The sequence below is a fragment of the Botrytis fragariae genome, assembly GCF_013461495.1.
Source record: "Botrytis fragariae strain BVB16 chromosome Unknown tig00000000, whole genome shotgun sequence".
Classification (NCBI taxonomy): domain Eukaryota; kingdom Fungi; phylum Ascomycota; class Leotiomycetes; order Helotiales; family Sclerotiniaceae; genus Botrytis; species Botrytis fragariae.
The window spans coordinates 501,454-529,249 of NW_023500986.1; the positions used below are offsets into that span (position 1 = coordinate 501,454).

The following is a 27,796-nucleotide window of genomic DNA, read 5'->3' on the forward strand; positions in this document are numbered from 1 at the left end:
TAATACAGCTTCTCAAACACTTAGAAAGATCGTTGCCCCCAGCTCTGAGAGAATTGCTTGATCGATTATTGTCATTCCCGTGAAATAGGAATCAAATGATAAAAGAGACTCATAAGCGATAACAACTACTAGTTATCGTACTATCACGGTACTAAGAATAGTCCAACATACTCTGGCACAAGTCGAGTCTTCGGCTAGAGATTGAATCCGTCATAAGCATGTTCATCATTTCTTTTCTGGACTCAAAGCAACAAATGAGCTCTTCGTGCAGACTATACCTAGTCTCTCTGCGGTCTCTATTACAGTGGCAATGTTGGAGAGCTACAAACAGGTATGAGAATTGATTGAGAAACTTATTATTGGCAGTCATTCATTCTTGCCCCTTTATGAAAGATCAAGAACCATGCCTACTCTCGCTAGCTTTTCTTCAAGTCATCCACCCTATTTTCCATCTTGTTACATATTCCCGTGACATCTAAGGTTATAAAAGAAATGTTCTTTTCTTTTCTTAATGGCTATACAATGAACGAAAAGACGTTCGCCAAATCAAGATTTCGTTTTATTTCCCGTGCTGCAAAGGCATCGCAGTTGGAGTTTCGGAAGAGACGTCGTTTTCACCAAATTTCTATTACATGCCCGAGGGACAAGCAGAGCAAAAGATGACTTATATAGCAGACGTAACAATGTATGAGATCGATAACAGTAATCACATCTCAGCGGTGAAAATGTCATATAACCTGAGCAATAATCACGAGAAAACGAAAATAATAATATTTTGATATTTTGACTTGACCACTCATCTCAACAATGAATTTGTCAGAATATTGGGCCTCCACAATTTGCAATCATTTCAAGACCCTCCCCAGTATGGGCACCCTGCTTCAAAATGCAAGTCGCTACGGGATAAAACGACAGAGAGAATCCCCGCCTCGAAATCTTTATATAGCAAAAAACAGATCCGCTAATCGGTATTCGTATTGATACCTGTTAAGAATGGAAGTATTCACTCAAAAATATAAGATCTTGAAGTATCTCCAAGTTACACTCACGTTCATAAATTGTATGATAATTTTCAGATCATCTACCACCTTCCGTCTTCCATCACAAGGTCGAGTGCTCCTTCCCCAACCATCACATCCTTATCCACTCATCCCATTAAGACAACTAATACGAACATCCATCAAATAAATCCAATAGGAGATATAGTTCAGTGGTAGAATACACACCTCTCAGTGTGAATCCGAAGATTGAAAAGATTTATGAAAATGAGTCGTGCCCATGCTGATTCGGGCGGTTGGAAGATTTTACCGTGAGTGTATGAGAGGGAAGTTCGATTCTTTCTATCTCCATCTTTTGGCGTAGAATGCGATTTTTTGAGGTTTTTGTCTCTTCCCGCCGCCAAATGTAGTTGACTAGTGACCCTTGTATTTCGGTCTACTCGCTTCAAGGCAAGCCAGAATGGATAACAAGTAATTCAATGATTTATCCTGCATAGCATCGTGGGTACCTAGAGACAGATTATTCCCTCGCGTCGTCATTTAGAGTTCGAGTAGAGTTATTTCCTCCCCTATTGACTATATCCACGAGCCCGAAATCTTTTCTCACGACCTGAATTTGTGGGTCAGACCCCTTCATAAGAATGACAGTGATATCCTTAGACCTCTCCTCCATCGCGTCGGCAGTAGGTTTGCACCAAAACTCTTTGTTGGATCCTCTCATGATCAATGCCAGCGGTGAGGATTTCCATACTGGTACTTGCTGTCTGTCCATAACAACGACCACTGCCACGAAACAGACCAGTGAAAGGATTGCCAAGGTTGCTGGAAATGCTATCCACGGCCATTGAACGCGCAAACATGTTGCATAATGTAGAACTTTCCCAACAGCCGGATCTGAAAAGTTACTGTTCCCATGCGTTCGTATCCAAGCTGTAATTATGTCTGAGATGTTGGAAAATGTTTCCTGTACATCTTCAAATTCAATGTAGCCATTATCATACAAGTCCAACATCATTCGAGGACCAACCAATCCACCAAACGCAGTTGTTCTATTAATCCCTCCATCAATAGACATACCTGGTTCCAAGCTTGATACATAGCCATGGAGGTTGTCGCCCAGCAAATCAGTTATGAATGGAATGCCGCGCATTATCATGTGTGCCATCATATACAAGCATCTGTGTGAGAGAAGAGATGAGACTAGGTCATATTCAACCTGAGACGGCAAGAAAGATCTGGTAAAAGCAAGCCATTGTGAAGAGCTCTCAATTTTATAGCCTTGCGTTGACAATGCCTCCCTTTCACCTTCCGATATACAGTGTGTATCAATCATCCCTATCCAATATTCACCAATGTCGTCATGGGACTCTAAGCTAAAACCCCAGGGGTGAGTCGAACTGCTGGAAATCGAGTGTTCAGTAAGTCGAGTTCCGTTGATGTTCGCATTGTAAGTGCGGATACATGGCTGTAGCGAACATACCGCTGCACCGTGTCCTTGGAGTCGCCAAGGATTTGATGTTATTGTCATGTTACGATCTATCCAAGGTCCCATCGACTCTGGATCTAATCGTTTACTTGGATCTACGGTCCTCGGAACTATGATATATACTCTCTCACCAGGGCGATTTGGATGGCCCAAAATTACCGATATTGCCAATGGGTTGTTGGGTTGATAACTTTCAGGGGTGCTTACAAAGCTAATTGTCGTGTTAACCCACTGACCTGTAAATGGATCATCTTCGTCAGGAGGATAATCTCCCGCAAAAAATTTAGTTGTTGCAAAAGAGCCTAAAGCTCCGGCACAATATCCTGTTGTAGAAGTAACATTAATGTTGGCCTCTTCATCATAACAGGTAGTCTCGAAGATGAGCTTATCCGATGCGTCTTCACAACTGCTGCAGTATGCCAATGTTCCATATGTATCTGAAAATGTGCAATTTCCTGTTATACATTGCCAGGTCATCCAGTTTTCTGGGGCGTAAATTGCAGATTTAATCGGTAATTCGGAAGTAGGATCTATCAATATGCTGTCTACATTGTCAAACTGATTGGTTCGGGGCAACGTCGCCTCAATATTTAGTGTTAATACCTCGCAATCGTATGGCAAAACTAGTTGTTGGATCAAAGGATCAATAGCGACCGCAGCTATCAATATTATGGCACAAAGTCCAGTCAGTGGATTCCGAATGTGCTCAGAGCACAGTAACTGGATAGAACCCCATGGTCCACGAGTAGCTCTATCATAACAAACGGCGTCGTAAAGTGGACGACGGGAGGAAAACCAAAACCACTGAAGTTGTCCAATACACGAAGTGACGATAAAAGTCAGACACGTTTTGAACACAAGACCATAGATAGATAGAAGTGTGTTGATTGATATTTGGAATGGCCACTCTGGTAAAGGTTTTCCTGCATTGGGGTATAGTGTCATGATGATAACAAATGGACAAGCAATAACGATAAGGCTTGCAAGGAATTCCCACTTCCAGTCAACATAATACTCCATCAAACAATAGCGAATATCATGGACTTTCGCTTGGGATCGCGATGAAATTGATTTGATGGCTATATCTGATGTACGACTACTGGAATCGAGGAGAGAAGAAGCATCACTAAACGAGGAGGGAAGTTGTGGTATCGCTTCAGATTCGTGACTTATTGGTTTGCTGTAAGGCCGAGATTGCCGTCTTAAGCTCGGTGGAGTGATGTCGATTTCGCCGAAATCCAGGCTAGGGAGGCTCGGATGAGTTGCCATTATATTCTCGGTGCTTTGATCGGACTTTTCGAAATAGTCAAAGTTTGGAAGAAAGCAAATATTTCCACAATGTTGATCTTAGAGGTTGAAAGAATCAATTGATGAATTTGAATAATCGTGAGGCTTAAAGTAAACAGTGGCTAAATCTGGCTTTAGGCTTAGCGGGGCCCAGTCCCCTCTCTCGATATTCGGTAGAGGAAGACTGTAACGGTATTGTAAACATATCCCCCCAATCAAAGAAAAACGAAGTAAAGTATATTTTTTCCCGCGTTGTGAGAAAATGTATCTCTTACAGATAGAATCTCCCACGAGATACAGAAGCGGGGCGTAGGAATTGTATTGATTTTGCCTCAGAAAGCTTCTCAACAACTTTATCACCAGTGTACGAAAGTGTGCCCATTCCAAGAAAAGGGGCACAAAGCTGCACCTGTGAATGGTCAATTGGAGCTCGTGTAAGCAGTGAAAAATTTGCTCTTAAGTTGTGTCACAGGAAATATTTTCATTACGAAGATGTTCAAAGATAATCAACTCTACGAAACACAGTCTCGAAGATAAATAAATCTACACAGTTGAAAGGCGAAGTAAGGTTGATTCATATTGTCACGTTTTGTGAGTTCTCGTGACGAAATATCTTGTTCGGTAATGATTTGTCCTAGACACGATGTAAATGGCAGCTGTTGATAATGTCTAATATCTATACCGCTAAAAAGTAATTATCGAGTTATGGAAATGTTCAATGTCAGTAAATAAGATGGGAATTGTCTTGAACCTCCTAGTTAACCTCCTGTCTCTAATCCGTTCTCTCAGATGATATCAATAATTCTCCCATAATATCATTTTTCTTTCTCGGACCCTCTCATCTCCTCATCTGAAGACTTCAGCTCTTGTTTTTCTTTCGATTTCAAGTCACTGTTTGGTTGGAGAAGACGAATATGGAAGTTCTAATGATCTTGTTGCCATGATCCGTATTTTAGATAGCTCCTTTCTCCTATGGCACGCTTCCATTCCTCTCTTCTGGCGCTCTACTATCTACTTTGACAGCCTGCAAGCGACCAAAGCAACGATATTACAGCTCCAAACCATATATTGAACGAAAGATACATCTCGGTCGCGGAAGCAAGGCTCTGCATAATATCTTCTCTCTGCTTTCACCTCGACATCAATCTCCCTAGTCCTCTAGCTCTAAGCTAGGTTACTACACTCAATCCTGTGTAAACCTCTTGAATGAGAATATCTCGCAAGCTCGGCCCCAACTTGTATCTTTTATCAACACAAGTATGTGAACAGAAACGCAGCCGCAAGAGCTGACAGAGATGTCGGAGCTAACCAATGGGGCTGAAAAAGACCAACTGAAATTTCCCTGTAAACGTGTTTTCATCCTGAGTATTTTCCTATAACAACAAAAGACCCTAGGGAAGATCAGACTTTCAAGTGCCTAACTCACTTCACCTGAATTGAGTCGTTCAGAATTGTGCGTGAATGATCTATCCCGGGGGTGAGTAGACGATTTTTCATTGGCTCATGATTTCAGGCTAAACTCATTTTAAGACGTTAAAATTACCCTGCAGATCTTCTTACTCAATGGCACACCAAGTAGCAAAATTTTGGTCCATTCTATCCCAAAACCTTGCCGCATACCTATATAAATTGTACAATTGTCAATTCCAAGAACTCACAACTCCATGAAAACGCCTGATATTTAAACATTAAAGATTCAAGAATGGGTAAAACTAGAATTCATATAGAGCTGAATACCGCATGAAGCGAGAGGGTGACATCGATCAGTGCCAGATACAGATGTATCATGAAAATTTGACTTATAAGGCGTGAGATTGAAGACCTATATGAAAAAATCTATGACCAACTCAAAAATGAACTAATTTAGCAGCAGTAAAATGAAAAGTGACTTTCTAATAAGAGGTTATAAATCGGCTGAAAATTCAGCTCATATGATCCAACCCCGGGAAGCCAGTAAAAATTCCAGGAAAGAAAATCTGGCTAAAGAAACAAATCATACCTTGTCTGCTAGTACTATGAGTGACACAAACGCGTTTCCTGGCAGAAAAGTTAACAAAGTTCTTCTGAGTTCTTAAGTACATTCCATCTCCTCACAAAGTGGGCCTCCTAATTCCTAATTCAAGCGAATGAACCCAAGTACCGTCTTTACATATTCTTTTCCCGAACCACCGTGCTCAACTGAGACTCCCAGTAGTGGCGCTGACACAGATTTACTATGACTCAAGGCTATCTTCATGCTCAGTGCTCTTCATGTCGCTGCTGAAGCTCACTCAAGAAAATTCCAAGATACTCTGTAATATCCTGCCCCACTCCTCTCTCTAGCACCCGCAATCTTCCAACCCCGGGTTATATAAAGACTAAATAACCTTAACCACCCAAATATCAAGACAAAGGTATGAGATGGCATCTCACGATATTGTGGTATGCTTGAAGAGTTTCAGCCAGAACGCATTGAAGTGAAGTGTCGACTTTTCATTCACAAAATAGGAGGGTATGGGATCGGATGGTAATTCTTGAAATAGAGATTGTGATGTGGAAAGGATGATGGTTATTATTGGGATTCTTCGACAGTACTCATATCTGCTGACGATGATAAAGTATATTTACAAGCAACAAACCATTTTTCTTATATAAAAATAAAAATTCACGATGATGAAGGAAATCCCTGGTCAAAATTTAAAAGATAAGAACTTCACATACGCCTTGTCCAATTCAAAGGCATCTCCAATTCATAAACACTTACCACATTCCCCATGTCGGTCCAGGATCCATGCTCAATCATTTACTTGGGAGTAACAAAATCGCTCCGGTCTTTGAGAATACTATATACCTGACCTTGAGGGAGATTCCGAAAAGGTTGTGTATTTGGTGAGTGAATCAACGATAGTTGAGCCTATGTGTGGATTTTAATTTCCAGCTCAGCCAACTAAGATAGAAATTATGGGAGGTGTAGACATATTCAATCCCCAGCCAGGGTTCAGGGATCAAAAGAAAAAACGAGGAATATTGCGTTTCTATCTTCCATGTGAACTACAAACAAACCAAAGTAGGAGACAAATAACCCAAACACTACCCATCCCAGACGCAGTATGAATGGCCTGGCGGTAGCCACCCAAAAAGAAACATGTTTCTATCGAAGATGCAGCCATATGAGAAGTCCCACCGAGTGTTTTCATAAGACGGGGTCCCTCCATCTCTCGTAGAAATTCTCGTTAAAGTAAGCGAGATATTTGAATAAAGGACAACAATTGTCGTTTTTTTGATGGTCATAATTCATGAACGACAACAATTGAGAATAAAATGAATGACGAATCTCGTTAGTAGTGAAGAATTAGTACAGTTGACAAAAACCGCAAAGCTCGCAAGTTTTTCACTGGCTCCCAAAAATTCTGAGCAAGAACTTCGCAATTCAAGTGCACCCCAACAACTTGACGACGGGTAACGGGAATTCCAAAGCCCCATGTCCTCGATACGGATACGCGTACTATTCCCCAATTGAAGCTCTAAACACTTGAAAAAACACAAAAACATATACTTCGTGATCTCCCAAAACTCTTTCCCCAGTCCCCATTTCTCCATTCAAAATCCAAGTTCCTTTGCTGAAGTTGATCACCCCACGCTAAACCCATTTCATTCTCCACAAAAATACAGCTGAAGCGAAAACGAGCCTGAATCATCTCATCTCAGTAAGACCCCTTTTCTCGATATCTAGTGGTATGACATCTTACCCGCGCTCATCTGATTTCCTGAAATCACTCAAGGGCTAGATACATCAGAATCAACATTTATCTTCATTGTACACCTCTCTATCAGTGGTTTTCAACGTTTATTCCTAGATCTTTGAACCGGGTTGAGATATCCCAGCTACGAGTTTCTCCTCCACACTCTTCAATACCCCCAATTATCATCCCATCTCCACTAACCCAACTTCACCACATCACACCCAACATTCCACACAAGCCACCTCCAGTTTCACTGCCACTCCAACCCTCCTCATCTTTTCCCTCCGCTCTCTTATAAAAGCTCCCGACCCCAAACTATCAAATATCCAAGACAATCAAAGGAACAAATTAACGAATACCAAATGACAAGATCGAGTACGAATCCTTATGCTTTCGGGATGAAATATGATACCGCCAGAAGAACCAGTTTCTCGGATTCTCGAAAATGAGAATCGATCAATTGCATCTAATCCAGTGATTGACAGTGAAACCTTTCAACAACACTAAAACATTTGAAATTACCACCAACGGCGAAATGAACACGGTTAGCATAAAACAAACCTGTGGTTATCGATAATAAAACACCATCTCCCCAACCCCTATCTCACTTGGAGCTTCTCATCAATTCTTCCTACACCACTAAACCGCACCCAAACTTACACTCAAGCAGTAAGTCAAGACCTATCCCAGCACTGCTATATCCCTGAGACAATTTCGCTTCATCGTTTTCCATAATTTTACTGATGTGCACCTCTTCTTCTGGCGATATTTATAGAGCTCCTCTCCACGCATCTCCCAACGAATGCACCGACGTACACATTCACTCCCCGCATTCCTTCTCACCACGCTGCGCTCCACGCCCTACCAACCACAAAGTCCAACCAAGAACTCTAGCAAAGAACCCACCATCACAGTTCCTCTCAACTCAACGCGCGCACACACACACAACAAAACCAAATACATAACCCCCCCCCCCCAAAAAAAACAGCCATAGTCTAATAGCCACCTCCCAATTCCACTAAAACCATAGCATGCGCTTACGACATTTCTCTCGTTCACACCACTTTGATCTAATCTCCAGAATATTCACGCTATTCATATGTTATATCTGGAGTCTCTGTGTATCCAAATATCCAAATCTCTATATATCCCAAACTCCACATTTCCACTTTTCACCCCCCTTTCCCACAACCTCCCAAATACCATTTTCCCACCAAGAGAACCTTTCAAATAATATCAAACAGATCAATCGATAACCTCTCTCTCTCTTTCTCATGCGTTCATTCAACGTAACAGTTCAATGCACAAAATCAATACAATCCACACAGATCTCGCTCCGCTCCTCTCTTCTCCCTTCTTCCACATCCCTATCGCCACCCCATCCCTCACAACCGCATCTTCATCCTCATCCTCATCCTCATCCTCATCCTCATCCTCATCCTCATCCCCGCCCCTCTCCCCCCACGCCCACCACAAACGCCCAAAAAGGAGTATATAACCCCTCTCCTCCCTCCTCCCTAACCTCACAACCATAGCCAAAATCCAACATCAAAGCCAAGAAGATGATCCGAAGTCCAAAATTTACTACCCACCATATACATCCACCATCTACCCACCTAACCATCTGTTACAAATATCACACCGAAATCATGGAACAATTCGCAACGAGACATGATGAAATACCTAGGTAATCCAGATAAAAACCAAGAGAAACAAAAACATACGAGATAAAATGGGATGATTTGGCATTCATCATCATCTAATATTAAAATACCAATAGATGATTTCAGATGAGAAGAGAGGTATCGTGGAATATTGACAAATATTTGTATGGGATGAGAGGAGGGGGGGGCTGTTGTCGTTTGGTGTTCAGATCTTGAGAATATGAGATGTTGGAACGATATAATGGATATTGGATGATAGGTTGGATGTAATCGAGATATGAGATGATAGTGGCAGAGGAATCAATGACAACAAACAATTGTAGTTCGGAGAACTTGTCAAATACAAGTACAGGATCAAGATCAGGTATGTATCCTCAGATAAATTCGTAGGAAATGTGGAATAAATCTGACATCTCAATCAAATCATTTTCCTTGGCTTGCTTTTAAGCTCGTCTTCATGTAGTTACCAAGAGAAAAAGATGATCGTATATTTTATTAGATACTTCTAGATAGTCTTTAATCCCCTTTTCTCACCCACTTAATCCTCATTACCCAAAACCCTTCTCGGATCTAAACTGTGAATATCTGCGCTCTTCGCTTCCCCTTCAAACACAAATTCACTCATTAATTTTCCAGTCGCACAACTATTTTGAATACCCCAACATGTGTGACCTGCTGCCAAGAAAAGTCCTCGGATACCTGTGTGTCCAATCAAAGGACCGCCGCCACTACTAGCTAATGGTAGATAACATGCTTGTCTGGCTAGGACTTTTCCGTTTCGCAAAGGATCAGATATAGACCCTACGTAATCTAGAATATCATCGCAACTAGATTCATCGCATACGACTAAATTTGAAGATTTAGGGAGAGGAATTCTCTCATCTCCTTCACCTGTACATTCATTTGTCAGTACCAATCAAAATGTAGAAAAGGAGGATTACATACCACAAGCATAGACTGTTCCATCAGGTCTAGCATACATTTCCGGATTGACCATCTTATCATGCTTTCTCTTCTTCGCTCCATCTTCACTTTTTCTTCCAAACCCCTTTGGTAAATCGATTTCCGTGAAAACTGCCCAAGGAGATACTTCCGCTTCAATCACAACACTGTGCGCTCTTTGTGAAGTGATTGGTGCTTCCGGCCATACATGACTGGTCCAAGGCCCCGCAGATAATATGACATCATTCGCCGGTAACATGTGAATATGTTTCGTCTCCTTGTCCTCGTAAGTAACACCCTTTACACTATTTCCTGTATAGTCAATTGCGGTGACCGAACCATAAATAATTTCAACTCCCTTTTCCACTGCCAAATCTGCCATTGAAGTTGTGAATTGATATGGGTGTACTTGTGCGGTTGTCTCTGGAGTTCCCATTTCCGAATACCATTTTACATTATCATTTTCGAACCAATCCAAAGTCGTTGGTATATCGTCTCCCTGGTATTTCTTCTGTTTCTTCATATCAGTTTTGGGTAACTTTTTCCAAGCTTCTCCTTCATTTTCCGTTGGTTCTTTCGGATCGGCTTCAGGAATAAGTCGTGCTTTGGCTCCTATAGAGCCACAATGTAATTGACGATATCCCCATCTTTTTGCCCCATCATGTTCTTTTGCAAGTTCGGCGTGAAGTTTGTATGAAAGTGGTACGATTGACGCTGGGCGTGCCCACAATGCAAGTAATCCACCGGCTTTTCCAGAAGCTGCTGATGCGATGGATTGAGCTTCGATGATGGTAATTTTTGTTGTTGAGGGGTTGTATGAGGGGTGGCGAGTCAGGTAATAGGCAGATGTACAACCAATAATTCCACCACCTATGCAGAAGTCAACATGAATGTCTGGTATTTATAAAATCCGGAAAACATACCAATAATTACAATATTTCTCTTCTTTTCCGTAGGAGAAGTTGGTGCAGTTGACGTTGCCGTTGCCATTGTTCTAATCAAGTGCTCGGATTGTTTCTTAAGCATAATAATGTTTATACAAATAGAGTTTCACGATGGACAGGTACTGACTGAGTAGCTTGAGAAAGGCTTGAGAAAGGCTTGAGCTTAGAGTCAGATAAGACCCTTATCTTGGCCTAAAATGCTCTAACTTATGTTTACTTAGTCAGCTAATAATAAGGTTGTCAGCCAGTCAAGTGTCAGTCCATCAGCAGCCAGCCAGTCGCCTACTAACAAGAAGTCTCGGAATCAGTTAGCTGGTCAGCTAGTCAGTTAGTCAGCTAGTTAGCTAGTCAGCTAGTCAGCTAGTCATTTTACTCCCACGTGAAAATACTCACTAGCTACTAATGCTTGATGCTTTTTTGCCGCTTCACCACAACGTTTCCAGCTTCGGCATTCCCCGCTAAATCTGCTAATCTAACCTCGGAATAAATGCTGAGATCTCCACTTTATACTTAGTTAAAACTTAAAAAACTCCTAATTTCGACCAATCAAACCTCTCCATTCTCTAATTACGCCACGGCGTTAAAATAACCCCGAAATTCCTCCCCTGGCCTCAAATTCACACGGTCTAACCCCAAAACCCTCTCAGACCCCTCATAATCCCATACAAAAGCTGTACCATCTAGACCTCAAGAGCCTTCACTTTCTTACAAATATTCCCATTCTTCAAACGTCATCCCATCTCCATCTCTTTATGATACCCATACACTTACAATTCAAGACGATTCGATCAATACGATTCCTTAATAAAACCCACTTCCCCTCACACTTCCAATCTTCTTCTTTTTCTTCTCTACCATATAACTTCGTCGCATTCTCTCGACGAAGTTCCTCATCATCCAAAATTTGGACATCACGCAAAACAGATTTAACTTTCAAGAAACATTCCCAAAATTACGTTCAACAACATATCAGGAATATTACCATGTCGTCCGCAGCTACAATCTATGAGTTCGAACCTTTGAATAGTATGTTCCCCTTTCCGCATCGCATTGCATCGCATCCCATCTCATCTCTTCCCAATTCTTGCACACATCCTACCCCTCATGTTCGCACACGAGTAATTTCCACAATCATCACCTATACTGACCACCCATTCTCCTCACAGAAAAAGGCGAACCAGCGCCCCTCTCAGATTACAAAGGCAAAGTCCTTTTAATCGTCAACACAGCTTCCAAATGTGGTTTCACTCCTCAATATGAAGGTCTCGAGAAATTATACAAAGATATGAAGGAGAAGCACGGCGATGACTTTGTTATCTTGGGTTTCCCATGTAATCAATTCGGAGGTCAAGATCCAGGTTCTGATGAGGAAATCCAAAGTTTCTGTCAAATCAACTATGGCGTCTCTTTCCCCATTGTACGTTCTCTGCATATTCCTCCTTTGGATTATAATATGCCATCTATTCTGGACATTTAATCAATTGGAATCAATACTAATAATTACTACACAGATGAAAAAAATTGACGTCAATGGCGATAATGCTGCTCCTCTCTTCCAATGGCTCAAATCAGAAAAACCAGGTCTCCTCGGTCTTCAACGCGTAAAGTGGAATTTCGAAAAGTGGTTAGTCGGTAGAGATGGAAAAGTTAAGCAAAGATGGGCTTCCACAACCAAGCCAGAGGCTTTGGAGAAAGCGGTCACCGAGGCTTTGAATGACGCCAAGTCTGAGCTTTAGAGGGATTTGAAAGCTGTGTGGGCGTATGATTGATTGCGAAGAAGATGAGAAGTCTTTTGGACATTCTGAAATGGGTTTTGCTTGCTTGGTGTTTATCATGAGAGGTGGAAATCTGATTAATTCGTGGTTGTGAATTTTGTATGCGGGGATTATACCATAGAATAAGAAAGCTTTTTTGATTCAATTGAGGAATTGGTCCCTTTTTACCTGTGCTGGAGATTGTGTGTATGTGTATGCTGCTTTGCAAGATTATTCATCCAATATCACTTCCACAGTTAGATAATCCGGGGTAAAAAGGTCGGATTCAAAGTGGACCCCTCTCTCCCCTCCACTCTCTATTCTTTCATATAACCTCCTCAACTTCTGATGCTTTGCAACCCAACACAAGTCATTGAAAGACGGGAGGATCACGAGGTGGAGTCTCCTCATGCTGGATATCGTATGTTGTTTCTGGCAGACAACGTCGAAACGAGGGCTATTTGTAGTTTGCCGATGATGATCTCTTTTTCTAAAGGGGTGAGGTTGAGAGGATTGTTGTTAGTGGTTGTGGTGGTTGTGGTTGTGGTTGAGGTTGTGCTTGTATTATTATTGTCGCTGATGTGGATATCATATCATTTCTCTACATCGCTATCACTATTCTATTCTTGTCATTGTGATTCACCTTGATTCTTGATATTTCCATTGCATTATACTTCTCATTTTTGAGGAAATTGAGAGTGGGTGGAATTTTGAATGTTTGAGGTGGTTGGTTAGGAGGTTTGTTGTTGTTGTTGTTGTTAACATCAATATCGATATCTTTGACATTGTATTTTTACATCACTATTACTATCATCATGTTATTGTTGTTGTTCATCTTCATTCGTGGCATTCGTGTAATGGTGAGATCTTCATTCTGAGGAAATCAAGTGTAGTTGGAGGTTAGAGGTAGAATTCTGGAGATACTCGGTCGTGCTTGGGGGGTTGGGTGATGTGGAATCAACTTCAGCCTTGAGATGAGGATTGATGGATGTTTGGTTTTTGGAAGGAGAAGTAGGAGAGAGCTGGAGAGGGAGGGGTTGTGTATGAGGATAGTGTGGATAGAAAAGAACAGGACGGGTAAAAATGGACTAGCTAAATCTGGAATACCTCACTGTACATAAGGAACGTGGTTGCAGATATACATACCTAGCTACCGATTATTCGATTGGGAAATTAGGGGGGTGAACGATGTTTTGGATTGGTGAACGAGCATGTATGTAGACTGTACCCTCTCGCCCTCAATATTTTCTCTTCTCCACTCTTCGCTTCTCATCCCCTCATCCTCATCCTCTACATTAAACCCCCAGAAATAAAAGGCTATAAAGTATAAGTAACCACTCTACCATTAATTTCAATCCAGAAGATGTAAAATCACAAGAAAGATGAATCTCAGTTCAATCTTGGATTTCATTTGGAATCTGTGTATGGGATTGTAACGTGCTGGTGTATTGCTACTTGATTCTTTTGTTCCTGTTTACACTTTTCGCTTTGGTTCTGATGCTATGGCAGACTTACTTACCTACTCTGGTCGAAAGAGGAAGAGGAAGAGGAAGTGGGTTTGTTCGGTAAGTGTTTCTCGGGTGATGATTGTTGTTCTCGATTTTGGTGTTTACTTCCGAGTATGTGTTTTATATCTGTTTACTGTCAAATCATAAGTCTCGAAATGTACGGAATGTATTTGGCGAAAAGATGGATGGATGAGCGTTAAGGGATAGATATTTGTGTATATCAAGATATTAGGTAGAGCAAGGAGTAAGAAGCGAGGAAGTACAAGAAAGATGGAGATAGATACAGGGATGTGAAGGAAAGGAAGAAAGTTTCTGAACGGTTTGTTGAGGTCTTCTGGCAGATGTGCTTGATGTTTTTCAGTGGGGAGTAGGAGGGGAATTTTAAGTTTTGAGATGGTTTTCTAGGGTTGGGGGAAGGTGATCTGGATGCGGGATATAAAATCTTTTGCGGAGAGAACGTAGCTGAGCAGTTACGACTTTTGTAAAAATAAACGCTTGAGCTGTGCAAGAATGAGCACAAATTATGGATCTCGAGAAAGGATGAACGACACTTTATGACTACTGCTACTGAGTGGACACAAGATGTTGTTTCGTAGTTGATATGTGAGAAGAGGGACTAGAAAATTCTCAGAATAGTGTGAGATGCGAGGACTTCTTCTCTTTCTCTTTTCTTCTTGGCTTTGGCTGCATAATTGTATTGTCATGTTGAGGAGTTGCCAGCTTATGTTGTCGCTAGGAGTATTCGATTCCTGATGAGGATTGTTGTTACTTTCCTATGATTATCATCTATTCACTATACCATAATATCTCTTCAGTACCAATTATATCTCTCTATTTTGTCTTCATATTCTTAGAAGTCTCAGATTCTAGAGAATCAAAATTATCTCCAAATTTCCACTTTCCAGGCCTTGTAGCGGGTCCACATCTATTCTCGAAGTTGTCTACTGTTTTGAAGTTGATGAAGAGGTTCTTTTATATCCCGAGGACCATACGCTGAACAGCTGATGTACAAAACCCCTGACTGTGATTTGCTATTCTGAATTTTCATCAAAATTAGTGGATTCTGTCCATGATTCACCTTGTTAAGTAGGTCGATGTGGTGAATCATAAGTATACACTTCTTGTTTCGATTCATAGTTCTTGACCCACCAGAAAATTTGAAAAGAGAGGTAGATAAAACACTGCTTTCTCAATCACTGAAACCACTAAGTCTTAGAAAGATATTTGTGGAAATTCTCAGAAGGCACAGTATCGTAGTGTGACTATTTTACATCTTCAACGGAATGCATGTGGATGGGTTGGAAAATCTTCAGGTGCAAACCGATTTAATTCGTGATTTATTTCTGTTAGAGATTTCTTGTTGTAATTTCGGGAAGTGCAGTAGTGATATTCCTATTTTCGTTGTCAAAAGTACCACAAACTCAATTGCCCGCCACATAATTTCTTACTACTATCGACCTCTCACACTTTGAGATTGAGGATTGCAGATTCTGAGAGTTGGTTGTTTATGCACCCCTCTCTTTTCATTCACGTTTGAAGCTGTTCGTCTTTGATTTTCTGTTTGTCTTTAACATGAATTCGAGGTGTATATATATCACTACCTTGAGATTTCTCGCTTGGGTAGACAGACGATACCTAGCGTTGGTTTTAGGGAGTGGAAGGTGAAATGCTGGGTAGGTGAGAGGGATATGTGAACCGAATGAGTGAGTGAATGAAAGCACGTCATCTTCTGTACTTTCTTCATATACAGTAAGTTAATATTCAGTATTCGCTCTTTTACTATTCCGTCAACTCTACCTTTAATTCATACTACCTCACCAGCTACACAGATTCCCTCACAGAATCTCCAGATCGCTGATATATAAACATTTCGCCGAAATATCTGTTTAATCTTCATATCTATAGACTTGCGAGGCAGAATTATTTGCGACATTGCATGATTCATTCAATACAATTGCATCTTTAAATAGTTGACAGTCGTCAATTGATGACCCGGAAGAGGGAGGGTGAAGGTACTAGCGATTGAACTTCAGAAGTGTGAAAGTAGCTGCGACGTCATGGTAAAACAATGCTGACGATTGCTAAGATCATAGTATCGGTTATGTGAATATTGTTTTTATTCAACAATTCTCGCTGTGATAGATTGTAGACCATAATCACGCCAAAACTATCATTGAGAAATCTGGAGTCGAATTCCATCAGTAGTTTGGTTCATTTATTGAGAGTTATAATAATTTACGAGGTTTCAATTGATCCCGAATCTTGACATGTTGCTTCGTTCTCCAATACTTTCTCATCAAGTGGATTTTCTGGAATAAAATTTCATTAGGTGAGAAGTCAGAAGGTAGCACTGCTAGTTTATAGTAGATTCTGTGACACTTAGGAGTATGAGGTTGATCTTGTGCGGTATGAAGATATTCGATAGTTGGACTTGGGTGGAGTTTTGTACTGCTCATATGATTCTGAAGGTAGAATATCTATTCTCCACTGTTGATTCCCCATCTTCGTCTCCATCTTCAACTACTTCTCGCTTTCTTTTTTCCTCCCACTCTGTTTCTCCACTGACTCTCCATTTACCCCCTCACGCTTCATTCACAACCCATTCTCTTTACATACTCACGATCAAGATAAGAATTCCATCCAAGAATGGGGTACATAACAATCCTCTCCATTGATCCACAAACTGTATACACCATACATTGATTTGGCCGGTAATACAAGAGATTCTGCAACTGGCCCATGATATATGGTTTATTCTAGAGCACTCCCGGGGTACTCCGACCAAGATTATTCACGTGTTGATCTGAAGTCTTGAAGGGAAGATGGCACGTTTTTATTGTCGCTGACCGGGGGTTTGTTGTTGTTAATCTTGAATTAGAGACTATCGTCTTTTATTGATTTTCTTTGAAAGAAAAACTGAACAGGAAATGTTCGGTGCTTTTTATATCTAGGAAATGGGCTATTCACAGAAGTTTTAACACGTCATCTTCATTCGGTTCATTCAACGGTGTGTTTTAGATCACCGTAGATAACCTTATGATGGATGCACAATTTATTTACTGATACAGATATAATGCTGGCACTTCCCTCATCTAACGAACAATTTTTTTCCTGTTATATAGAGCAATGTTTCGTTCGCTCTGAGATTACATGCGCTTTCAATCCTCTGATCGCGCAGCTTCAGGGCTGACAGATTCACATCGATGAATTCTCTATCCGTTCAATTTCCAAAATTCTTTGCGAGCTATTCTTTGCCCAGAATTAAACTCAAGTTTTTGTCGTCGATTATCTACTAATCACGTCAATTCTGTTATCATTGTCAATACCCTCAAATTTCGTCGCTCTAAATCCTCAGCTTATAGTACAATTTTAAAATCTTTTCATTCTCATGCGGGGGTACATGATCGACACTTTTCTACAAAACTCGCTTGTTCTGTTCTCGTCTCACCGGCCATTATATATATAGCCTTTTCTGTTAATTCCTCTGTTGCGCTTCTCACTCTTAGCTCTTTGATATTTGTTTATAATGATAGATGAGAAGATTTAAAACTTCGAACAGCTCTTTTGGAAGCAGACGTTGGTGTAACGTAAAGCTGATGTTCCTCGCTTAGGAACAAGGTGGGAGAAAAGTATGAGAACTGTTTTGGATTGATAGCTATAGTTGTCGCTGTTTGGATGTAGCCAAAGCAAACTCCTCCAGAGATGACCCAACAAAGATTAGAATAAAGAATCCATTCGGGTTGCTCAATCTGTGCATAAATACCCGGATGCTTACGATTGAGTATATAGAAGGGGCGAGCTCTAAGTATCGAGATAGAATCTTTATTATCGTCATCGCCTTCACTGGCTATTTTCATTGAAAACATATAATACAGTACTGGGTTATTAACACTTAATATCATCGCTTCCGAGATGATTGTCTAGTAAGCCAAATAACTCATCGGATATACATATTTGAACTTCTCAGATAGTTCGTAAGAACTCGCTTAAAACTATTCTGAACATTCTTGAAACAGTGTACTCTGTTATCGAAATTCCCGCTCCTTTCGATGCAGTAACATCGGATCCATTCAAAGCCTGATCGCCGTCTGAACTCACCCCAAATTTGCGCGTGAATACTACACAAACGCTGACAGCAATCGCCCAAAGTGAAAGTTCCAAATCAAGCGCAGTTCATCTCCGTCCCAAATTGTACCTTTTCGCACTTTCATCAACGTGCGTGAAGTCTGAGAGATTCTAATCCCCTGCCTTCTCCACAAACACCCAGATATGCACTCAATTTTCCTTCTTGTTCAGTCACACTCTACTCGTACCCTCACTATATTCACCATAGAAAATCACATGAAACCATATCTAGAAACCCATGGGAACAGAAAGAACCCCTCATTAATCCCATTATCGGAGATGCTACTACATATTGGCGATCGATACGCGAATTGAGATTTTACAGAGATCGAGTATATCTGTTAGAGTTCCTACCATCGCATATTCTACGTGGCGTATCGTCGTACTTGTCTATTTATGAGCCTTGTACTAGCTTCATCGAAGAAGAGACACACAACTCGTTTAGCCCTTTTTGTGGCACATGTCTGGCATAGCGAATAGTCGGTGCCTATGAGTATTGGATGTGAGGGTTTCGTTGGATATCTTAGTATGATGATCATCAAAAGTTTGCGTTGTAGTTCTGGTGAACGGAATGCTTTTGTGCATTATTTGTGTTTTTCGTTGCCCGAGTTCTTTGGGTGCGAGGTGAAGTAACGGTACGTAAGTAGAAGATTAGACGAGAGTCATATCGTCAAACCATTAGCCCAGTCGTCTGATATCAAGAACGCATTTCTCTTGAAATAGAATCTCCTCATATGATGAATAATTTGGTACTTTGCGAATTCTTAGTTCTCCATTGGAAAATCGCACAAATGTCATTCGTCGCACCTTAGACGAATGGTAGATTAGCAGAGAACCGGTTTGTGCTTTTCACAAAAACGCTTTTCTTGTCTTGCGTCTCCTTGACCTCTGAATTATCTTCAGCTCGTGGCCTGATGATACTGAACGATAACATATTTCATTGTGTCTCGGGCTAGATCATTACTTCGACATCATTGAGGTAGCCTGACTTTGTGTTTTATTGAGTTAAGATGTAGAATTTTTGAGATCTTATATGGTTGCTATATAAACGATGGAATTGCGGGATGCTGTATTCACTTGTACAGCTTCGTATTGAGTGAGCTAATGATGGATTTTGAAGAAAAAAAGAAGTAAAAACAGTCAGCCCCACTTTCACAGCTGTACCTTCGCGTGTATTCGAAACTAGGTAAGCAGTAGTGGCACTTGTAAGCCTTACCTTATAAATGTCCTCAATAATTCCTGCACAAACGCTTCATCATTCTCGAAATCCACACCATTTTCAAACACTACTTCCTCTTGTATCTTTCGCACCACAATCCTTATATGTCATACCAGGTAGGTAATCGGTGTTAGAAGCTTTAAGGATATTTGAATTAACAAATCTATAGACAGATCAGTTCTTGCGCTCCCAAGGTAATACACTCAAAAAAAGTCTTCCAACTTTAAGAAACTTTGTTATCACACAGCCTCACGCAATGCTCGCCATCAACAACTAGTCATGGATCCTCCTACTGCGATCATTGTTTATAACAACATGGAAGAAGTCGGGGTACATGAAGAATCATCAGATACTTCCCAACAAAGAGAAGACACCTGGAGTAAAACTTCAACCCCCCATCATTCAAAAGAAAATGAACCCACCTCATCCTCATTGAAAAGATCCCCGAATTCTTCTGTCGGCTTCCTCGGCTTGTCACTTGAAATCCGACGTATGATCTATGATGAATACTTCATCGTCACCGAACCAATCTCATTCCAAACTGGACCGTCTCCATCGCTTGCCTTACATCTTGATAAGAACTATGGTCTCCATACCGCACTGCTTCGTGCAAACAAAGAAATACACAGTGAAGCCACACCATATCTTTAGTCCAAGCCGGTGTTCAATTTGGTTGGCATCCCCCCTACACAACTACTACCCACTACCGATGCAGCTTTTGCTCATTTCTTAAGACAAATTGGTGTTCCTAATACAAAGCTTCTTCGTCACCTCATTGTCGACTTTCCCGAATTTAGCCCCAACCTTCGAGAATGCTACCGCCCAGGAGAAGTCCCAAGCCCGTTGAAGATTATGTGAGAATATTCAAGCAAATTCACGAACAGTGTACAGAACTTGTAACACTTAAAGTGGCATTACATGAATTAAATATTATGTTTGATGCATTCAGTTTTCACGATCACCTTAAAAATGACTTGATTGCTACAGACTGGCTATACAAGCAATTGCAGGGCATGCCGTTCTTGAAAGATATCGTCATTCATTTTCAAGTCATTGACCTGAAGCGTAGATATCATCAGGGCTGGATAGACAAGTCGCGGGAGTATGAATGGAATTTTAAGGTCACAGAGTATGAATACAAGGGAAATAAGGATGAGGCTCTGTATGATATTACAGACGCTGTGACCGATCTGGCTCGGATGGAAGATACCAGGCGCGATATGCAGCGAGGATATTATATTAAGAGACAGACCTCCGATGGAGGGTTTGAGATTGACTACGACTTGTCATACCGTGCGGCTTGTCGCAAGATTGAGGAGGGTCTTCTTCAATTAGCATAGGATTAGCTCACCATCATTCGAAATTTACATTCTCAAGCGCGCGACCAACAACTTTCCTAATAATTTCACCCGCACTCAACAGCCATTGTCGTCGGCTTATGTGGTTCTATGATCCGCACCAGAATCCTCATCTGACGGTTGGATAGGAACGAATGTGGGGTCTCAGATAGGACTTCTTGAAAAGTTATTGGCTAGTTTCCAGAGTAATCCGGTTCAACCATTGTATTTATCTATCAACATGACATGTGTTCACGAGAAAAAGCAGATCAGCGGAATGAATGTAATATTGGCTATGAAGATAGATTGAATTGAGCTAAATTTAGAACTACGCAAATAGAAGTGATGTAGGCATACAGCGCTAGTGTAAGTGCCGCAATCTTCCAGCAATATGTTGATACCAAAGTGGTTTTCTCATGTCCCTCACTACCAAGATGGAACGGGCTCAAGCCTCTCTATTATCAATAATTCATTCAAGGATCCAAACCACTCCTAACTCCCATTGACTTACCGGCGTGAGCCTCTTAAAGTTCTGTTTGGAGTTCTTTGTCGGGTGGTTATCTACAATCGAGACACAGAGTTGGATAGGACGACCTCAATAAACTCATCTTCTCCCTGAGGATTCTTTTACCTTCACGTGGTAGGCTTTCGACCTGCTAGTCACCGAGTTCTTTTAGACTCGACACCTATAAAAGGGTGTTCTAGCATAATCTATCAAGAATAGAGATTGTGTAAGTAGCGACCTCGACAAGTACATGGAGCGGGAGTTTCTGGAGAGAACACGCTCCGAAAATCAGGATTAAACTTTAGCTTTAATCAAGCCAAAGGTATATGTGCCTCAATGGAATAGCCAGCTCTTTTCCAGTGTCAATACTACCGATTAATGACAGTTCAACATATAGATATTCACCATGTAAAGATTATTACTGCCATACTATGTTTTTTTGCTGTGACGACGAGTGCTCTCCCGTCCCGGCACAGTAAACGCCGCATTTTCTACGACCATAACTCTACAATCCCTACCTCCATAGGATCATCACACTTGTTAGAAGATATGGTAATCACTTGCTCTCAACTCCTCCACATTTACTATCCCGTGGATTCCTCGTCTGCTCATCGAGAGTCTATCCAAGTCTTATATATACCAGTGTTCTGGCTTGTTTTCGGTTGTCCTGATCAATCCCACCTTCAATAGTATATATTCACTCAACTCTACTTCTAATTCTCAGCGCACAACTTCAAAGACCACAGGTTGGTTGAAATAATAAAAACTAGCTGTTTATCTCTACTAGTGTGATATTTCACAACGCTTAAACAGTACATACGACATAATGCATATTTCCATAGACTTTCGGCAATAGCTAGACTTATGCATTGAGCAACCAAGGCCAATTTCGATATCATAGCAGAAAATTGGTATATGAAAAGGAAATTCGGGAGACTCTCAACAAGCGGACTCAAGATAAACTCAACAATCTGAACCACAAGAAAGTTGAACATGTAAAGAGGGGCAACAAGTGGATTAAAGAGCCCAAAGCCCTTGAATTGAAAAGGTGGAGACATAAAAGCCGTTGAAACTTTGCTTCGTGTGTGGTTGCAAAGATGACGCAATATTAGTTGAAATAATGTTTGAGGAATTGGAAAAAGTAAGTTGTTATAAGTACTCTGAAAAGAATGGTTACAATAATATATAGAGCGAGATAACATGGAACTTATATGGTACAGGGGATGAAAGATTGTGCAAAGAGCATATTCTGACTCATGATATAGAATAGCAACTTAATTTTGAAATGGAGTCAAGATCTTGAGAGAGGATGGCGAATACCTAAAGAGAAAATGAGATCGTGGACAACAAAAAGTAGACATAGGTGGCATAACATGTATAAACGACAACAAGACAAGAAATTCTAGAACATGATACAAAGGCGAAAAGACAGTCAAATGAAAGATCAAAAACTCCTGAATTCTCATCTAAAGTTCATCCCATCATATGTGGCGATGGCCAAGTATGCATTGTGCATACACATTATATACTGGCGAGTATTAGTTCTCAGCCGATTGTCCAAACATAAAACTATGATTTCATCCAAAATTCTCATCTTCCAGTTGAACCAACCACAATTGCCGTCAAAGTTCATCTATAAGCTGAACTCGACCTTCATAACCTCATCAATTCCATCCTTAATAGCACTAGTCTTAACCTCATCCAATTTCTTCAAAGGCGATCTTGGGTATCCACCATATCCATAGTAGCTTTGAATAGCACTCTTGGTGCCAGCAATGGCGGCCTTAGTAAGGACCCAATCACCCTTACTCAAAATCTTTTGCAACTCAAAAGCCTCGTCTCTCTTTCCCTCTCTGTACAATTCCCAAATCTTAACGCAAACCTTTGGCATAACATTTGCACCACCGGCAATGATACCCGAACCACCGGAAACCAAGGTTTGAGCAGTGAAGTCACAAATACCACCGAAAGCCATGTAGCCAGAACCTTCCGAGAAGACGGTCTTGGCATTGGTAGCCAAGGCAACTCTGGTAAGTTTTCCTGTGCTACCACAGGTGAATTTGGTACCGATAATGTTGCGGTGTTTGGCGAGACGGATCAAGAGATCGGAATCCATATCAATACCGGCAACGGCACCTGGGTAATTGTATAGGATGATAGGTAAAGGTGATGCATCAGCTACTTGAATGAAATAGTTGTAGACAGAATCTTCATCCATAAGACCACGGAAATACGAGGGGGGTAATAACAGAACGTATTCTCCACCCGCTGCTTCTGATTCTTTGATGAGCTCGATGGTACCGCGAACGGACCCTTCGGTAGCTCCGACAATGATGGGAACTTGATCAAAGCCCGCGGCATCGAGAGCTTCACGAGTGGCACGTGTGACGGATTGTTTTTCGGCGCGGGTGAGATGGACAGCCTCACCGTTGGATCCCATGGTTACAAGACCCACGAGACCGGCTTCGGCGAGACGAACGGCATGTTTCTTGATTGTGGGAATATCGAGTTCTTCAGTCTCAGGGACAAAAAAGGTCATAGTTGGAGCGTAAATTCCATCTCTGAGAGGTCTACGTGTAGCGTGACCGTTGGAGCCGTTGGTTGCCGCCATTGTTATGATTTTTTAAATGTGTAGATGAAGATAAAGTGGGGGTTTAGAATGGGACGCGAGGTATTGAAAATTCAAATATAGAAGAGAAAAAATGTATCTTCAAGAGGGTATATATGAGGTAGTATGGAGAAAAAAAGAAGAATAGAACGAGAGACTGAAGTAGGAAAGAGTATCTTATGTATATGCTAGCAGCAAAAAATGATGAGCAATCCTCTGAATGACTTGACAAAAATCTATACTAAATTAGTCCGAGGACCGGTGACCTATCTTTTTGTGAATAGTATTAAAAATAAGATTGAGTTGTTTTCCATCAACATGCCGAATCTAGGAGGTCCATGGAGCTCGAGCCTGGCATAGTGTGCCGGACTTCCCTGGTAGTTTCTCAATTTATGATCTAAATTTGTGGAAGTAGTGGGGGGACATTCTAACTTCCCCGTCTAAGATTCTTCCGATTTGCGTGTCAATCATGCAATGATAACGTTAATTGGCAAGAGGTTTAAGAAAAAGCGGGTTGAAGTAGAAGGGATTCATGACTTGACTTTGAAAGATTTCTGCTTCAGGGTGTACATAGCAATGTTCTCGAACTGGCATCTGGTCGTCTTCCCAGTTGCCATGTATGTATCTTTGTACATAATCTTCTTGTTGATCGTTTCCTGGCTGTCTAGACGATGATGCACGGCACATCCCATGACTAACGGTTTACTGTAATAGATTTATGCATGTTAAAATGACAATCAATATGATATGATCAATGCCGTCTGAGCCATTCAGAAGTGTTCCAATTGATGGTAGTGAATGAGCGTTGTTCGAAACATGTGGACTAAAATTGTCAATTCAACATTCTGAGTGTCGTTGATGCTGGAAACTATTTTTCCACCAATGAACTTCCTGATGATGCCAAGGGCGTGGGGTAGAAATGTGGCCAATTTGCAATTAGTTCAGGCTGCTAAAAGGGGATGCGGGGCAAACTTGGGGAGTGGGAGAAGATGTTTCTGGGTATAGAATGGGGAAAAACCTCATGATCAAAAAGTTCTTGTGGGTTGTCTTAAGGTGACATACAATCTAGCTAGACGTTGAGGCTCAATCAGCAATATGAACCGTCTAATTTCAAGACTAAGAGAAAAGATGCAGCAGACGTTTACAAATAGGAATGGGAGCACAAGATGCTGTACCTATGAAATCAAGATCGCGGGGTAAAAGTCTTGAATGATTGGAGAATGGTTGTACGATGATGATCCTAATGGGTATGAAAGCCCTCAACTCGAGGAATTGAGAGATCGTGGTAGTTGTTCCTGAAATGTAACACAATAATGCAGAAATGCTTCATTACGATAAAATCCAAGACTGTAGAAGAGTTGCACTCTAAGAAAGTGTCGACTTTCCTTCCACGTAGAGTCTCATCAAGGATCTTTCTAGATATCCGAACCAACCCCTTCATCCCGCAATTTTTTCTCGCTTTTTAGCCCCGGATAATTAAGCAGCGAGCAACTCCGATATTGACCCCTCAAATTCTCCGCCAAATCTCGTGATCCAACAATTTGTTCCACAGTGATTCTTTCCTTCTTGGTTAAACAAATTAATGCTTGGAAGCTAAGGGTAATTGTACCACCACTTTCATTATGAAGTCGACATCATCCCCCACTATCTTAAGCTCTCCATTCACTTGCATCTCAATTGACTTTGGGTAAATCTCTACTTGTTCTTCCTCTTTTCAGAAATTTCAAATACAATTCACACAAACGGGAATCTTAACACTATCATCATGGCTTCAGATTTGAAACCCCTCAATGTCCTCATGGTGGGAACTGGTGAATATACCACCGGTTTCGTAGGAGGTGGAGCTTCAGGATCAGACAAGAAAGTTGGAGTTGTAGGGCTCTCATTATTTGATCTGCGAAGACGTGGAAAGGTTGATAAATTGTCTATGGTTGGCACATCTGGAGGAAAATTCCCAGCTATCCGTTTGTCTCCTGCCTCCGTCTAATTGTGTACCGCACTTCCTGCATCACTCACTAACAGAATTGACCAGGCGAACATCTTCACAAGAACATTTCCCAAGTTTACAACAATCTCGACACATCCTTCGATTCCTTCCCAGCAAATGACAAAACAGATCCAGCAGCCTACAAAACTGCTATCGATGCGCTTTCCCCAGGTGATGCCATTACAATCTTCACTCCCGACACAACCCACTACCCCATTGCCCTCTACGCTATCGAACGTAAAATTCACGTCTTAATCACCAAGCCCGCAGTCAAAATTCTTTCTCAGCATCTCGAGCTTCTCGAAGCTGCCAGAAAGAATGGTGTCTTCGTCTACATCGAGCACCACAAACGATTTGATCCCGCATACTCCGATGCTAGACACAAGAGCTTGGGATTGGGTGATTTCAATTACTTTTACAGTTATATGAGTCAACCTAAATCACAATTGGAGACCTTCAAGGCTTGGGCTGGTGTGGATTCAGATATTAGTTATTACCTGAATTCGCATCACATCGATATTTGCGAGTCGATGGTTTCACAGCAGGGATTTTTGCCAGTCAAGGTCTCAGCTAGTGCTAGTAAGGGAACAGCTGTTGGACTGGGCTGTGATCCAATTACAGAGGATACTATTTCTTTACTTGTGCACTGGGTCAAGAAGGATGACCCAAACAAGAGGGCCACTGGTGTATATACTGCATCCTGGACTGCACCACAAAAGGCTGGTGTTCACTCAAATCAATATTTCCACTATATGGCCAGTGGAGGAGAAATCCGCATTGATCAAGCCAAGAGAGGATACGATGTCGCAGATGACAAAATCGGTCAATTGATGTGGTATAACCCGTTCTACATGCGTTACGCACCAGATGAAGAGGGCAACTTTGCTGGACAGACAGGATACGGATATGTCAGTTTCGAGAAGTTTGTCGATGGATGCAGATTAGTCAATAGAGATGGTGTTTCTGCGGTCAAGGTCTTGGATGATAGAGGATTACCGACTTTGGGCAATACTGTCGGCACAACCGCTATCTTGGAAGCTGGAAGAAGAGCTTTGGATGAGAATAGAGAGGTGGAAATTAAGGTTGAGAATGGCGTTTGGTCTCTTGTTTAATGGAAAGGAACGACGGTTAATATCTTGTTGCTTAATGAACATCACTGCAAGGTGCAGTTGACGAATGAAATTATTATGATTACTTTGATCCTTCATTTTCTACTAAAAAAATGTTGCTATCTGTTTCAATATGCTTCTCTCTTATGCTTGGCTCTCCATAGAAGTGCTGTAATTGTTTCTCTTTAAAGAAATTTGATGGGATTCAAAGCACCAAATAACTGATCTCATGAAGGCAGAGCTGAAACCTCCAAAGAAGAACTACGCACAACGAATGAAACGTATGGCAGCCCCTTCGTTCTCATACACAATGTATTATCATGATCTCAGCGAAGGCTTCCTCAAATACTCCGATATCAACTTCTTAGATAGCGTTAGGACATCACTCACAAAAAGTCAACAAATTGACCGCTTGATATTCTCAATGTGACTACATTAACAAAAAGCTGTCATTCCTCGTTGACAAAGTAGCAAGTTCTGTGGTGCCGATTCATCGATGCACTTCACGGCGAGAATTCTCCCATGGGTCTTGAATGAAGACTTGTACTCACCACTGGACTGGTCAATTAGAAATTCTTCCGACTTTTTACTTCAGAAGTCC

At 41.3% G+C, this 27,796-nt stretch overlaps 7 protein-coding genes across 7 annotated transcripts; 4 read left to right on the top strand and 3 right to left on the bottom strand.

Annotated features, from left to right (window-relative positions):
• Window positions 1-1,518: 1,518 nt before the first annotated feature.
• On the bottom strand, window positions 1,519-3,753 carry Bfra_006362 (uncharacterized protein; the record flags this gene model as incomplete). The annotated part of the gene is made up of 1 exon (XM_037336736.1): window positions 1,519-3,753. One exon carries the CDS (start codon window positions 3,751-3,753, stop codon window positions 1,519-1,521), a length of 2,235 nt encoding a protein of 744 aa, XP_037198102.1.
• A 5,942-nt stretch (window positions 3,754-9,695) lies between these two features.
• Window positions 9,696-11,125, bottom strand: Bfra_006363 (putative fad dependent oxidoreductase protein; the record flags this gene model as incomplete). Its single annotated transcript, XM_037336737.1, has 3 exons — window positions 9,696-10,048; window positions 10,103-10,969; window positions 11,023-11,125. The coding sequence occupies 3 exons, from the start codon at window positions 11,123-11,125 to the stop codon at window positions 9,696-9,698; spliced, it is 1,323 nt and encodes a 440-aa protein (XP_037198103.1).
• Window positions 11,126-11,795: 670 nt separating this feature from the next.
• Window positions 11,796-12,779, top strand: Bfra_006364 (putative glutathione peroxidase protein; the record flags this gene model as incomplete). Its single annotated transcript, XM_037336738.1, has 3 exons — window positions 11,796-12,069; window positions 12,210-12,460; window positions 12,555-12,779. 3 exons carry the CDS (start codon window positions 11,796-11,798, stop codon window positions 12,777-12,779), a joined length of 750 nt encoding a protein of 249 aa, XP_037198104.1.
• Window positions 12,780-19,928: 7,149 nt separating this feature from the next.
• On the top strand, window positions 19,929-20,300 carry Bfra_006365 (uncharacterized protein; the record flags this gene model as incomplete). Its single annotated transcript, XM_037336739.1, has 1 exon — window positions 19,929-20,300. The coding sequence occupies one exon, from the start codon at window positions 19,929-19,931 to the stop codon at window positions 20,298-20,300; it is 372 nt and encodes a 123-aa protein (XP_037198105.1).
• Window positions 20,301-20,461: 161 nt separating this feature from the next.
• Bfra_006366 (uncharacterized protein) lies at window positions 20,462-20,989 on the top strand (the record flags this gene model as incomplete). The annotated part of the gene is made up of 1 exon (XM_037336740.1): window positions 20,462-20,989. The coding sequence occupies one exon, from the start codon at window positions 20,462-20,464 to the stop codon at window positions 20,987-20,989; it is 528 nt and encodes a 175-aa protein (XP_037198106.1).
• A 2,135-nt stretch (window positions 20,990-23,124) lies between these two features.
• Bfra_006367 (putative dihydrodipicolinate synthase protein) lies at window positions 23,125-24,102 on the bottom strand (the record flags this gene model as incomplete). Its single annotated transcript, XM_037336741.1, has 1 exon — window positions 23,125-24,102. One exon carries the CDS (start codon window positions 24,100-24,102, stop codon window positions 23,125-23,127), a length of 978 nt encoding a protein of 325 aa, XP_037198107.1.
• A 1,762-nt stretch (window positions 24,103-25,864) lies between these two features.
• Window positions 25,865-27,198, top strand: Bfra_006368 (putative d-galacturonic acid reductase protein; the record flags this gene model as incomplete). Its single annotated transcript, XM_037336742.1, has 2 exons — window positions 25,865-26,063; window positions 26,132-27,198. 2 exons carry the CDS (start codon window positions 25,865-25,867, stop codon window positions 27,196-27,198), a joined length of 1,266 nt encoding a protein of 421 aa, XP_037198108.1.
• Window positions 27,199-27,796: the final 598 nt, after the last annotated feature.